Below are 14,577 nucleotides of genomic sequence, written 5' to 3' on the forward strand. Positions count from 1 at the left end.
CTCTAAGCAAACTGCATAGGGATTAAAGCACATACTCTGTTTTCCTTAAAAGCTCCGTCTTAACAAATTTTACAAGGATTTTCATCACCGCTGTTGTACGGGCAACCGGCCTGGAAGCATTTAGGGTTTTTGGATAACCGAAATTCGGAACAGTCACTAAAACAGCATCTTTCAATAAATTAGGTAGAAGCTGTGCATGTAAAGTCAAAACCTCTGCTTTTTGCCAACAGGCACTTCAGCCTAGCTTCACCCCCTGTAGAGTGATATGTTAAATTCCCAATTTGAGATATGAAAATTACCGCCTTGTCTTGTAGTGAATACCTGTTACCTGATGTTATGGGGTTGGTGCTTTTTGGAATGTTTTTATTGGAATTTCTAAAAAACAATACATCCCACTGTGTGGTACAGCTTATTCGATACGTTCTAGCATTTTATTAGCCGAAGAGCTAATGCTTTGGTTGGCAGCATTGGGTCTGTATACAGACTATGAGCATTTGGATTTGGAAACCAGACTCAAATATTTCAAAGAAGTGCAGTTTGTTGCTGCAGTTGTTTTAATTTTTGACTTGAAAGCAAGTAAAAAGGACATTGTGGTGATTAGTAACCGTTGGTTAGGTCTTAAGAGCAGCAGTTCCCATTTGAAGATGCACCTACAAGCTAAGCACAGCATCTCCACAACATAAAGAAAGCAGGAGAATTAAGCCAAATGAAACTGCTAGAGTTAATTTTAAGCTTGGCTAAAGCTGTCACACCGAGGGACAGTTAACGAGGTGGTGGTGGAGATTTGGGGTTCAGGGGTAGATGCAAACTCACAGCAACGTTATAGTGAGGAAAGATGATTATACGGCAACTATAACATACTTTAAAGAGTTTTTAATGATTTTATTTAAAATGACCCCTTGAAAAAAGGACTTAAAATAAGAGTTAATTTTATTCTTGCTTAAACAAGATCAATATCACTTAAACACCTGTCTAATAAATATGAAAAAAGACCGATATGCCTCCTTCCTGCTTAGCAGCAGTAAAAAAAAGAAGGTTACAGCTTTGTCCCAAACTTCTCAATTTCACATATTTTATAAATTAATTAAAAGAAAAATGCTAATTACTAAAGTTCATGGATGCAGTTTCCAGTCTTCATGCCTTTCTCTTATTGATCTTCTCTTGCAAGAAGGCATATATTGCCAAAAGTGTAAAACCAAAGCTTTAATTTCATGAACAAAAAAAAACTTCTTCTGCGCCATTAATAGTTAATTAAATTTCATTTAAACCGATATTGATCAGAAGATACTGAAAGAAGAGATTCCTTTTAATTATAATTCCACACTACCATAGGAAATCTGCTTAACTTTGCACATGAAGCCCTCTCCTTTATCAAAGTTGCTCACAATAAGGCTGGAGGAAACTTTTTAATTGTGAACTGCATACAGTTTTATTTGAAGTCTTGAAAGACTGGGATCATTAAGCTCCAGAATTACCGGGGTTTAAAACTTTCACCTTTAATTGGATGACCACATAATTTTGCATTAAGGAAATCAACAGAGGGTGCAGTACGGGTGGTGATATTTGAAACTGTGTGCTCCTTATTACCTGGAATTAGTGGAGTGTACCAGAGTCATATTTTAAACAGTTTCTGGAAGGAAGGGCACATCTGAGCAGCTAACACTGATTCAACAAAATTGATTGTTAAAATTTTCACCGATTCCGGAGGCCACTGTTTTACTGGAGAAGACAGGCTGAACGTGGCTTATTAAGCTCTGACAGAGCAACCAGAGATTTGATTAGTAGCTGGAACATTGTGAGACAGAACATTTCATCCCCAAAACAAAGTGAGTCATCATGTTTGCTTAATTATAAAATGCTCAAAACATCTCTGACAGGTTACAAAGAAGCTGGCTTTAAACTCTCACAGGCCATTTTATTTTGTACACTTTGCCATTATTGGGTTGGACCCTGTTTTCTATCAAATCTGCTTTAATTCTTCATGGTATGGATTAAACAAGGTGCTGGAATCCTTAGTCCATATTGACACGATAGCATCACACAGTCGGACAGATGGGCACACTGGGGTCATAAAAAGATGGATGTGGTCAGCAACAATGCTCAGGTAGGTTATTCCTACTAAGGGAATATTAGGAAATATTACTCACATCATTACATCACCACCAGCAGGCTGAAGCACTGATACAAGATTGGATGGATCCATGCTTTCATGTTGTTTATTCCAAATTCTAAACTGAATGTCAAAGCAGAAATTAAGACTTAGTACATCAGGTAACATTTTCTCAATCTTCTATTGTTCACTTTCACTGAGCCTATGTGAACTGTACTCCGTTTCCTGTTGTTAGCTAGTACCCAGTGTGGTCTTCTGCTGCCCTAACATTCAGAGATGCTCTTCTGCATAGAGTTACAAGTGGTACTCCAAGCAGTCCGGCCACGTTTTTTCTAACCTTTGGCATCAAAAACACATTTTTGCTCAAAGAACTGCTGCTCATTGGATATTTTCCGTTTTTTGGACCATCCTCTGCAAACTCAGATTAGAAACTCTAAATCTCTACCATTCAACGAGAAAATTAGAAAATAAATAAGATAAATAAGATCCGGACATGTGTCCATCCATGGTCATTGAAGATGGACTACAATCAAGTGGAAAATTGCCACGTGGTCTTATCAATCTCAAAATGCATAACAGTTTCTAGAAATCCTGGATATGCCCTCCTCTGGACATAAGAAAGAGATCAAAGTATTTCCCATTTTTATTGTGATTCATATGACAAAAAATAAAATCCACCGATTACCATCCATTTAAAGTAAATTCAAGTAAATAGACAAATGTTCACTTGACAGTCATGGCATAACACAGAGAGCGGATGTTAAAGTGTATAGTGGACCACTTATGGAAAGTGCTAACAATCAAAACATAGCTTGACAGCATACACGTGGATATAATGAATACACCAAAATGTAAAATAAAGTCTCAAATTGTCAGATTTAGTCCACAGTTATGGAAAATAAAATGCTGCTGCATACTGCAGAATAACATGCCATAAGTATGAATAATACACTAAATATTTTACAGTAAAATATTTCTTTACATATCTAAATACGTTTGAGTAAAGTCAGGGCAGTAGAGTTCACCCTCTCACATACTGAAATAAATAAACAAACACTAATAACTACTTACAGGAACTTACGCATAAACAACACAAATGCCAACCAGGGCTTCACATTCAAATAAATAACTTCAAACACACATTTGTCTCAGGTTAAGAACAGTTACATTCAGAAACGAGGTCTAGAGGTTAGAGAAAAAAAGGAAACAAGATGTGGTGGTGTTATAACTCAGATTTAAAACTGAAAATGTCCCTTCCTGTGTGGAATCACTGTGGATTTCACACGCTTATTAGAGCTGATATCGCTTTCATCCAGGCATGTAGTTGTAATGACCATTTCGTGAAAGATTAGGTTTTGCTTCGCGTAATGGCTTTTTTTTTTATCCAAAGTTTAAATTAGAAACAGTTAGAGTAACAAAAGCCTGACTGGATTAAAGGATTGCAGCTTAATTATCACCGATATAGAGTTGTGGTTTCTGGGATCACAGTCTCATCTACCTTAAATATCATAAGCCTTAGGTCCCACCCTACTCCCTTACTCCCAACAAAACATAATCCATGCATGTGATTAATATTAATCAGGTCAAATTTAACCCATTAATTGATGGTCACAAGTTGAAAGTATGAGTTAAAGTGGAACATGTCAGTCGTTTGTAGGTATTAAAAAGATGAAGAATAACAGATCTTCACTATTGCACTAAAACTATAACTCATTACTTGGCATTAAGCGTTTTTTGAAAGGTTTTTAAGCTTCTTTAAACAAATAATTCTAGTTTGTTAAATTTTTAGTATTCTGGAATATTGGTAAAAAAAAATGATTCCATTTTTATAAAAGCAGGATTTATAATAAGCCTAAAGCTGAGTAAGCAGGAATGAATTGAAACAGCTTTCAATAAAGAGACTCAAAAGTGATTTTTCTGAGTGAAAATTTTAAATGGAGAAATAAAATAACCCTAATACAGCAGGTCTGTGTTCTTGAGTCTTGATGATGGACTTGATTTTGTGTCACGGCTCCTTTTTGGGTAATAATCAAGATGTATCATGTCGTTTTACATCTTAATGTTATTATTTTTTAATGTATATTTGGTAACGTCATTAACCAAATGGGAGGAAGTAAAATAAAAAGTTACTATTAGTCCTAAAATATTGAAATGTCGCTAATTAAAAGAGAGAAAAGTGGCACCAAATGAATTTTGAATGTAGATTTAGATGTGCAGAAGAAAGAAAAAAAAATCTAGTCATTACTTACATTAAATATCTATAAAGATGCTGCTCTTAAAATCAAGGACAGTAAGTCCAGACCAATAAATAAAGAAAAACCAATCAATTGCATTACGAACATTCAATTCTGTTGGGGAACACGGAATACATACCTATAAGTCTGACAAAAAACTCCCCCAAAATGTACTTGTGCTTTCTTTAAAACTAAATTTGTGACTGGGCTGAAATTGAAAGTAATAAATACAACGACATAACAAGACAGAAGCAGTTCTAACCATAACAATCAAGTCGCTGTCACTAATTAGACAGTAACACAAAAACATTGATGACGACACCAAAAGGAAAACGAAAAGTGCAAAACATTGTTTGAAGAAGACCGGGATGCTCTCCAAAGGATCTTAGCACTACAACCATCATTGCACCAATAAAATAATGTAGGAATTTGCAGGAAATACTCAATTAGGTCCAACAGAGGAAATGTCCATATTTGAACAATCTCTGAAGTAATGACTGTCTGACTAAATTTGTAACTATGTTTTGGGCTCCACCAGTTTTGCATTTAACAATGTAAATATTCAGAAAGCTTACTGTTGCACAAAAAAGGTTAACAAACAGTTCTGGTGATCGCATTGTATTCACACTATTAAAAAGCAATACCCCATGTTTAAATTACATTTTAAATATATATATAGTAATGTATATATATTCATATATAAACATTTTTAACTTTTTAAGCTGCTCAGTTTGGCTGACAAGGTGAGATATGGTTGATATTTGTGCACAATGATGTGAGCAATAAGATACTCTGTAAAACAAAGCAGATCATCCTCAGAGATACAGCCACAAAATCATCAAATGTTGGAGGCAGTGTTGCAACATTTTAAACCGACACAAGACAACTTTACCAAAACAGTGAGAAGTTGCTCCACATTTGCATTTGCAGAATATAATAGTGTGTGCCTACACTGCCTTAAAACGCTCCTCATATATCGACTATTTAGGGCAAATACGGTAGTGTCCGATAAACTGCTTCCATTTTTACGACATTTAAATAGAATAGAAGCCTCCGATTCTTTATCCTCACATTTGCTGCGTCTTTCTGTGAGCTTTGCTCATCTGCACTGCCCCAAAATGTGCTCTTACAGTACTGTGAAACTGGAACAGTAGGGAAAGAACCAAACAAGCCAGCTTGTCAGCCTCCTTCACAATGCCCTCAACCAAATGAGCCCATACCTGAGGAAGCAACAATCTCCTACATCTCTTCGTCCATTTTAACATTTACTAGCAAGTGTGGATTTTACTTCTTTGTTTTAAACATACTGTACAAAAGATTTATTCAAACAATTATGCTAGTGCACAAGGCGTGTAGTCACTTGTGGAGATTTAATAGTCCTTGAAAAGGGAAAATAAATACTCCAAATACTTTGTGTTTTACTATTTCAATAAATCCAATGGCAATTTAGCAACCATCAAAGCCAGAATTATTCTCTGTATGTGACACAGGAATCTTTTTTATCCTCTCTTATTTATTTGAAATATGAGGGACAGTTTGCCATTTCATGTCCCAGCGGACTTCAATAAAAACAGCTGCCCCAAGAGGAGCTGAGCTACCAGCCCACGACCATCACAGTCCTCGTGGATGACTTGGATGACAGCGGGTGGGCTCGCCAATCTCCTCCCAAGCAAAAGGGGCTCATTACCTGTCACCTAACCCAGTAACAGAGCCTGGACTGAATCCTGTCCTTCACTTGCTCATTTAACACAGGGTAGGATTGGATTCCTTCAAGACTTTGACAGGAGGGAATCTCAGAACCCGACAATGCACGAGACCATCACTGAAAACACCTTGTGAAAAGAGAAATTCTCCAAGTTAAGAAGTAGTCAATGCAAGTCTCTCTGTGTCTAGAACTCATTTGTGGGTCTTCCAGTTCCTGAGGAGGTAAAGCTTCCAGGCTGAAGGGGTCAGAGAAGAGGTGGGAAGGTGGACAGATAGGAGCTCCTCTCTGAAAGAGTTGGAGGAGGCCTGTAGGAACCTTCCAGCCCCCACCCTGCCCTCTGTCACCCATGCCCTCAGACCTGCAGCTGCAGACAGGTACCCTGAAGAGGAAATAGGATCTATTTTCATGTTTCTGTTTTTCAATATTTAGTTAAAAAAAAAAAAAAAAAAAGAGTTTAAAGAAAGACACAACACAACACTTGTTAATAACACAACCACAATGAATTGTTGCTACACCGCAAAGTGATCTTCTGTTAAAAATGTGAAAAATGGCTGCCGTTTCAATATTAGACTGTAAGGGGTTTTAAAACAACAGACTTTGAAGTAAACTGCAAAAATGACCACAAGCACAAATACAAATCTTTTTCTGCGTTCCAGTTAGCATATTATTGTGCATCACCTGCACATTTGTCACATGGTTTTGCTTCTTCAGGGCTACTTTTTTAAATCTGTTTTAAATTGAAAGTCGCAATTGAGGGTGCTGATTAAACACGTCTTCTACAGCTGACCGATGGTGACAATTGCCACTTAGCCTTGTACTGTATGACCCTTCTTTGTAGCATAGTCTGTAATTAGGATTAATTTACTTCAAAGTCCTTACAAGGGGAGTATTGTTACTACTTTTAGAATGAAGTATGAGAGGGTTCAGTCCCAATGAGAAAACAGCAATGACGTTAAAAACGCAATCCTAAATGAAGGAGAATGACTGTGTTGCCCTGTTGAGCAATATTTGATCACGTTTCTGTAGTTCTCTCATGCATAGCCTCTCATTTGGGTCATGAAATACACATTTCTGCTGTTTTAACACACATTTCTGCTGTTTTAACACACATCTGCTAACCTAGCTGTGATGATAAACTGCTAATGAATCCAGCAATAAGCCTGCAAAAGTAGGTAAGAAGAAGAAGAAGACAGGATCTGAATGACAAAAGATTTCAAAAGGGCACTGCAATTGTTTTATGAAGGGGGGAAAAAAAGTTCCAGACATTTGTTAAATGTCAAGAATACACACTGGGCGTCATTGTCAGAAACAGTGACGTCATCACACGATGACAGGTGATCAACCTATCAGAAATGTAATTACCTATCACTGCAATGCAGACTGCCACAGTTATGAGCGGCGTTTGCATTTTGATGATGCCTCTGTGAGACTAAACCTGACAGGTACAGGCTACCACAGCATTCATCTTCCTCATAATGATAACACAATAGCCAGTCTAGTGTCTGGTGCAGCAGACGAAGTACATCCAGTGAGTGTATACACTGTAATGTTTCTATTTATTGCAGGGATTTTATTTATTTTTTATTCATTTATTAGCCTCAATTTCACGTTAAATTTGTTCAGGTTCAGGTACAAGAAGAAGCTCGACACAGGATAAAAACACAACTTACACTTAGAGTTTTAATGGTGGAGTTAGATTAAAAATGAATATGCTTCCATTCATTTTCACTTTATTTCTTTTTTTGAACAAAAACTCTGCAGATCACTTTGGAGACGTGAGTCAGAAGATCCTGCAGCCTGGAGCAGATTTGGAGTTAATAAATAGCCTGTTTTTTTATTATTATCATTATCATTATTATTATCATGACTTTAATTTTCCATAAAACTTTTGAAAGATTAAAACATTAAAAAAAAATAAGTATCATCCAAAATCTCAATTGGGAGACTTTAAAAAAACTATAATAATAAGAAGAGTGTAAGGCACTTTAAAAGAAAGGTCGATCACCCTGAGAGCTACCATATTTTTGTTTGGTTTTTGCATTGTACTTACATGACACCTATAATCCATCAACAATTTTAAATCTATCCCATCCAAACTCTGCTTGTACTTTTCAAAAATAGTGGCAATTTTTCCCACTCACACTGAGTTCTACTTCTCGAATGTTAGAGGTTAGAGATGACATACGGTACCTCTGTTGCTTTTCCATGCAAACACGGCAGGCAGAGTGTGAGCCTCACTCCTGGAGCTCTGTCAGAGCCACACAGCATGCAGCTCTATCATCCTTACTCTGGGCAGGGCCATCCACTCCGCTGCCAGTTGTCATGCTGCGGCTGCGACTAGTCAGCTTCTTGAGCTCACTGGCAAAGGAAATGACTTTCTTTTTGTCCTCCCTCACCACCTGGAAACAGAAGTGAATCCGTGTAAAACAGATGCATTTACAGCATAAGAAATGTGCCAATAAAGCCTGAGCAGACTCATAAGAGCTGAGAAAACACCAATGTACATGATCCCCTTTACTTTTTTCTATTTCTTCAGATCACATTTTGTCTCAAGACAGACGAAAAAACTTAAACAAATAGAGCTTACAGAGGCATTAGACCTTTATTTAGCAAGGCAGGACATTTAAACACATTATTTCCAGGCTGTCAGAGCGAGAAAAAAACAAAACAAACAAAAATCGAGCGCAAAACGATGACAAATAGATAAAACGCTAAAAGCATTAAAATGTACAGAGCATAGAGTTACATAAGCATATTAGTAACAAAGCAGATGGAAAACACTACAAAGGAAATCACAAAAGCACAAAACAGATGAAAGATTTGGGAAATAAAGGTCACAGGAACGGGTTATTTCATGTAGACAATTAAGCATGCTAAAACACATTGGTGAGCAAGTAACAGCGTACTGAGCAGGAACTAGGCATGCAGCGATTATCAAACTCTGGGCCAACACTCATACTGATGTTTTTTAACACCCATTTGGCCTTCTGGCTCTTCATCACTATTAAAAAGGATGCAACTCAGCAGATAAATATCAGTTGAGTTATATTGGTCATCCTATTGGCTGATACAACAAGGCTGTTATCACCAATATAGATGTTCGCCCGATGTATCGCTGCATCCCCAGAAAGAACAGCATGTTAGAAAGATGGTGGCTGAGAGCAAAGTTGCACATATAAAACGGTCTCCTTTGTGGATGTGCACAAGGAAAGCAAAAAAACAAAAATGTTCTTTAAAAGTATTGCTACAATAAACATAAATATTAAATAAAACTAAGAAAAAAACCTAAAGAGTCTCTAGGACTAGAAATTGGTCGTCGTGCTCAGAGCTACCTGCTCTTTGAGTTTAAGAATAAACTTTCCCGCGCCCCGCCAGCGGCTCTGAGCTTGGTAGACACACTCGTGATCCAGCAGCACTCGCTGAAGAGGCTTGGTGGACGAGGACTTCTTAGAGCCGACGTCCTTGGTCACTTCCTCCATCAACACGTAGTCGCATGGATTGGGGTTAGCGAGGATACTGTAGGAATACTTAGCCTTTGACAGAGTCTGGCCAAAAAACAAAGAAAATTGAAAATATTAGGATGTGCTTTCTGCTGTGACTCATGCTTGTTTATATAATGTGTTTGTTTTTCCTGGACTCACCTGCTGTATGATATCCTGAGCCGTGCTGTAGCGTGGAGCTTTGATGACAGTGTGAGGCTGTTCGGGTGAAACTTCATGGACCTGGACAAAGAACATATCATCCTCCCCTCCTCCTCCTCCTCCACCTCCTTCTCTGCCTGCCACAGTCACCTCCTCCTCTCCCTCCACCACCGTGTTCTTCTCATTCAAGTTCTGCAGCAATTAAAAGCAACAGTAACAGTCAAACAGTGCATGACACAACCACAAGGGGGAGCCAGAGTCTGCAAAATAGCCTTCACAAAAGCTTTTGAGAAACCGCTTATTACTCTAACTGCATATACTAAACATGTGTACCTCCTCTCTAGTTTTGAGGCACAGTCTCCTCACATATCCCTCCTCAGTGTTCCAGCTGGACACCACCCTGACCACCTCCTCCTCAGGTGCTAGAGCTCGGTGCTGCGGGCAGCGCTTCACCTCGCTGCGTTCCTTCAACAGGGGAACCTTCTCCTCACACAAAAAGTATTCGGATGGGTTTCCCGCTGACCCCACAACCTGTAGAGAAGAGAGATAAAGCTTAAAAGTGTGTGACTCCCGTGACTGCAGCCTTTATAAATGCTCTACAGATTCTACAGCACTGACCACGTCCAGCAGCTGTTTGGCGGTGGTCTGCTCAGTAACACAGAAAACAGTGAAGGGTTCAGGACCGGGAGCGCAGTGCACCGTCACCCTGTGCTGCTGGGACGCATGCTTCTCCTCAGAACTGAACAGCTGTTTTGAGAGTCAGAGAGATGTAAGGCAGCAGGTCATTATAAAAACACACTGAATGCCAGATGCTCCCTCTTACTTTCTCCACTTTCTCTGAATTTATTTGGATTGCAAAGCATTATTTAGTGCGCCTTAAAGAAGTTTCTTAAAATTACAGTAACACGAAGAAGTCGAATCTGATCTACAGTTTTTCTTAAAAGCAGCAAACCTGAATAAATCTTACCAAAGATGAGGCAGTAGCGCCCCCTGCTGGACCTTCCTCTGTTCTGTGGCTGTAGATAAATAAGCTGGAGACTTCAAGAGACTCGTTGTGCTGTGTTCTCAACTGTACATGTCTGTAACCTACAACACAAACACATAAAAACAAAAAATTAAACGGTCTTGAAAACCTTTTAGTGGTTTGAAATAGACTGATTACATCATATTTTTATTGGTGTATAAAAGTCCCATCTACAGCCTGGAGACAAAGTTTTATCAGATGTACATTATCTGGTATTTGTACCTGGTTTGAGGGCTTTAAGTGGGAGAGTCCTCTGAGCTGTGGTCTGGGAACTGTTGTTCTCCACCACGGCAAATCGCAGGAAACACATCTCTTCAAAATGCACAGTGAACTGAAAGTGTTCGTTCCACATGGGGTTGAGGGTGTTGCGGTGGATCGGTTTGGTACGGAAGTGGCAGCTGTCGATGGGCATGCCCAGAACATCCAGCTCGATGCAGGGGCTGCCGGCACTGTTACTGGGACAAACGTTCTGCCCGGACACAATCTGAGCAGAAAAGAGCAGCGGAGGTGTCATATCGTTAAAGACTATTAGACGACCCAAGAATATAAAAATGTATTTAACGTTCTTTTACCATTTCTTAAAGTTACCTAATTCTCCAATATACACACACACAAACTAAACATTTCAATGTGTATGATATCATTTAAGATAACAAATATATATACAAATTACTTTGACTTTATTGTAATTAAAAGCAGTAAAATAAAAATCTACCAATTATTAAGATTAAGCCTTTTTTGAGTTATAACAAACCTGTATGAGACCCACAAACAGTATGTAAAGATATACCATCAAAATGTGCACTGATATTAATTTTACTTCATTTAACAGTTTTGTAAAAATGTAACTTCAGTGGCAAACCCTTAAGCATCTTAGCATATTTATACTCATTATATTATTAATATATTGAGCACCTTAATGCACTGCAAATATGCAGGTATGTCGGTGAGTTTTAAGTTTTAAAGGCCTAGAGAGTTCAAAAACTGCACCATATACAGTAGATGAAGATTGAAAAGGATGTAACAAATTCATATGGATTTATTTATGGAATATTTATGAATACTTAAAATGCAAACTGGAAATTCAGCCATTATCAGGTCCTCAGTTGAACTCACATGTAGGCTTTAGGCTTCAGTAGCTTCAGATGTGGGTCCACCTGAGTGGGCATGACACTCACTCGCTTGCTGTGTGCTCACCTGACGACTACCTGCTACCGAGACCTGTCTGCATTTGTACTAGGCAGCTGACAAGACTGTTTAATGTTGGATATGACTATGTCAGGTGTTTGAGCTCTAACACGTAGCTGTGGCATGTAATGTCGAGCAAAGTTCAGGGCTGAAGGGTGAAGAGGACATTCTTCCTAACTCACTGTGAGGGAGTAGACAGCAGGGCTCATTTTCTCCACATCCCGCTCCATCGGACAGAACTGCTGATAAAGTGGACAGCTACGGTCCCATAACACTGCCGGCTTCAGTACGTAGCCACATCCACCGTTGGCCTCAAATAGCGCCGTGTTCAACTGCATGGGCAGGTCTGGGGAGGATACAGAGAGTACGTTTTTCTAAAACGGGTCATAAAGAGCGCTACGTCGTTTGGATACTGTCAGTTGTTTGACAATTTGAAATCGTTCTTGTCTATTTGCTGTTGTAGAAGACAAGAGATTTTCCTTTAAACAAAACATCCACGTTTAAGTGAGAGCATGCACGAAAAGTCTCACCAAACCTAATATGAATTTTTTTTTTCACCGCTGTAAAAAAAAAAAGAAAAAAAGAAAAGGGCTGCAATAAAATGATAAAACTGTCATTTCTTCTTTATCATCCTCTGGCTATTACAGTGTTATATTAAATTCTGAAGTGCTGTTTGTCAGAAGTGAACGGCCCTTCATACAGACATACGCTCACCATCAGTCTGATAATTGAGTGCCACCAACTGGATGCCATGCTGCCAGAAAAGCAGAGGGTTGGGGTTGGTTGAGTCGATCCTGGTGGCCGCCGGGTAGGTTCTGAGCAGCTGGCACTCCGTGTGCTGGATGAGCTTTTGAGAGTAACGGCGGCACAGGCGCTTGGCGGCGTTCTCGTTGACGGAGGAGATGTGGTAACACTTTGGTGTGCGGATGATGGCGCTGAGTGAGGTGGAGGGGTTGAGGACAGGAGACGTTTGCTGCTCCTCCCAGCTGAGTCGCTCCGAACCACCTGAGGGACAGAGACACTTTTAAAGGCCATGAAAACTTCTCCATTAAGTGATGTGGGTCCTACATGATTTAAGTTAGGATAAAACAGCATTAACTAAAAACTTTGGCAGTTTTACATCGTGTTTCATGTTTCCCATATGCACCCGCACACATAAACCTCTGCTAACGCCGAGTTCCTCGGGCCAGGCTCACCTTTCCCAGGGGTGCGGCTCTGGGTCGTGACCTCCCCTGTTGCACTGCTGCGAGAAGGAGCCGTGCCAAATATGGACTTCCTGCTCTTTCCTCGGTCCTTCCCCCTGCTAGAGCCAGCCGGAGACAAAGTAGAAAGGCCTGGGTTCCCACACAGAGGAAGCAGACAGAAGAGACGAGTCATTAATGAAAGGCAGACAGACTAGAGACACCACAAGTATCCCAAGAGTCTCTTCTTAATCGTAATTTGCTTGAAAAAACCAAAACATATCAGAGCCATTTTCTTTCAGTATTCACTTGAAGGGAATTTAATTTGAAAACTTACATCTGCCATAAAAAGGTGTTTTATAATCTATATTTTGGGCTTCATGTTCTGTAAAGCAACTCAAAAGTTGTTTGCCATTAAGGCCATGAAATTAATCATCTATCAGTGGAGAGGAATAGCATGCAAATGATGTTGTCCTACTTCTTATTTAGCAACAGTACTCTAGTCTCCCTTCTGAAAATACTTCAGATGAGAAATGCCCTTTTCATTTTATGAATGGTGAGTGTTTTTAAATTGATTCAGACACTTGTACATAAGTGGCCCGTTCAGCTAAAAATCACTCCCGACTACACAAAGCTGCAACCAGTCTGCTGCCTGTCCGAATTGGACCACTTGCCCTACTGCCTCTTTCTCATATCTCGGGTCCCTGGAAACGGTAAACAAACAGAATACCAGTGGAAACACAGGCAAGTTTATAAGGGCAGATGTCAGTTAAAGAAAAGAGGAGACAAACAGAAGAGGACGCTCGAGGGAAGAGGCGATAAGAGGTTGATGTTTAAGGGACAAAGAGAAATCTTTTCGAGATAAATGCAAGCATGCAATCAGGGCAGATTCCCGTAAACGGGCGAGATAAGATGTTTTATAAGCACATTTTTTTTTAAAAGGAAAGAAAAAGAAATTTGAAGCCAACTCAAGCATTTCTCACTTTCTACTTATTGCAAGGCAATGAAAGTGCATGAGAGCTACAAGGGCGACATGACATGACACGACGAAGACCCTGGGTTCGAATTTGAACTGTACTCATCCATCAGGACATCCGCAAAACAATTTCTTACTGTCCGGCGTAAAATAACTTGTGTTGTTGTGCCGTCCGGGGAATAACAGCAAAACTAAGTAACTGTATCTTTTCCATGGGAGGAAGATGATTCATCATCTTAGTGGGTGTCCTGTGTGGGATAGGAATGGAGTGTAACACAGGGATATTGGATGTCTGAAAACACGGGGAAAGGTTTGACCTCTTAAATATAACATGGGAGTGGATTAGGGTGGGACAAGATCCAGAAAAAAAGAGAAATGAAATACACAGCATTTAGAAATTAAAAGGAGAGAGGTGAAAGCAGAATATCGGTGGATAAAAGGAGACGGCATGTATAGTAAAGATAAAGAAAAGTCTGTTCTAATGAAATTCAAGGGAACAGGGAGATCTGTTTGGCAAA

The 14,577-nt window shown here is 39.3% G+C and overlaps 1 protein-coding gene across 5 annotated transcripts in view; it reads right to left on the reverse strand.

Moving 5' to 3' along the window:
- Positions 1-2,750: 2,750 nt before the first annotated feature.
- Positions 2,751-14,577, reverse strand: part of plce1 (phospholipase C, epsilon 1) — an 84,136-nt gene continuing 72,309 nt past the window's right edge. For 2 of the 5 annotated variants that reach the window (XM_085416438.1, XM_085416437.1), the window contains 11 exons: positions 13,099-13,236; positions 12,617-12,907; positions 12,085-12,248; positions 10,937-11,198; positions 10,658-10,776; positions 10,309-10,437; positions 10,024-10,221; positions 9,691-9,882; positions 9,382-9,594; positions 8,337-8,448; positions 2,751-6,428 (listed from right to left, as the gene is read on the reverse strand). In XM_085416438.1, coding sequence (XP_085272564.1) covers positions 6,241-6,428; positions 8,337-8,448; positions 9,382-9,594; positions 9,691-9,882; positions 10,024-10,221; positions 10,309-10,437; positions 10,658-10,776; positions 10,937-11,198; positions 12,085-12,248; positions 12,617-12,907; positions 13,099-13,236 — 2,006 coding nt within the window. In that variant the 3' untranslated portion in view covers positions 2,751-6,240. Of the gene's footprint in view, positions 6,461-8,239; positions 8,449-9,381; positions 9,595-9,690; positions 9,883-10,023; positions 10,222-10,308; positions 10,438-10,657; positions 10,777-10,936; positions 11,199-12,084; positions 12,249-12,616; positions 12,908-13,098; positions 13,237-14,577 lie in introns of all 5 variants that reach the window. The other 3 variants (XM_085416439.1, XM_085416441.1, XM_085416440.1) reach the window with 2 other exon arrangements.

This window comes from Rhamphochromis longiceps, linkage group LG8 (assembly GCF_057381845.1).
Source record: "Rhamphochromis longiceps isolate RC_006_pf linkage group LG8, R_longiceps_female_GT1.1, whole genome shotgun sequence".
Classification (NCBI taxonomy): Eukaryota; Metazoa; Chordata; class Actinopteri; order Cichliformes; family Cichlidae; genus Rhamphochromis; species Rhamphochromis longiceps.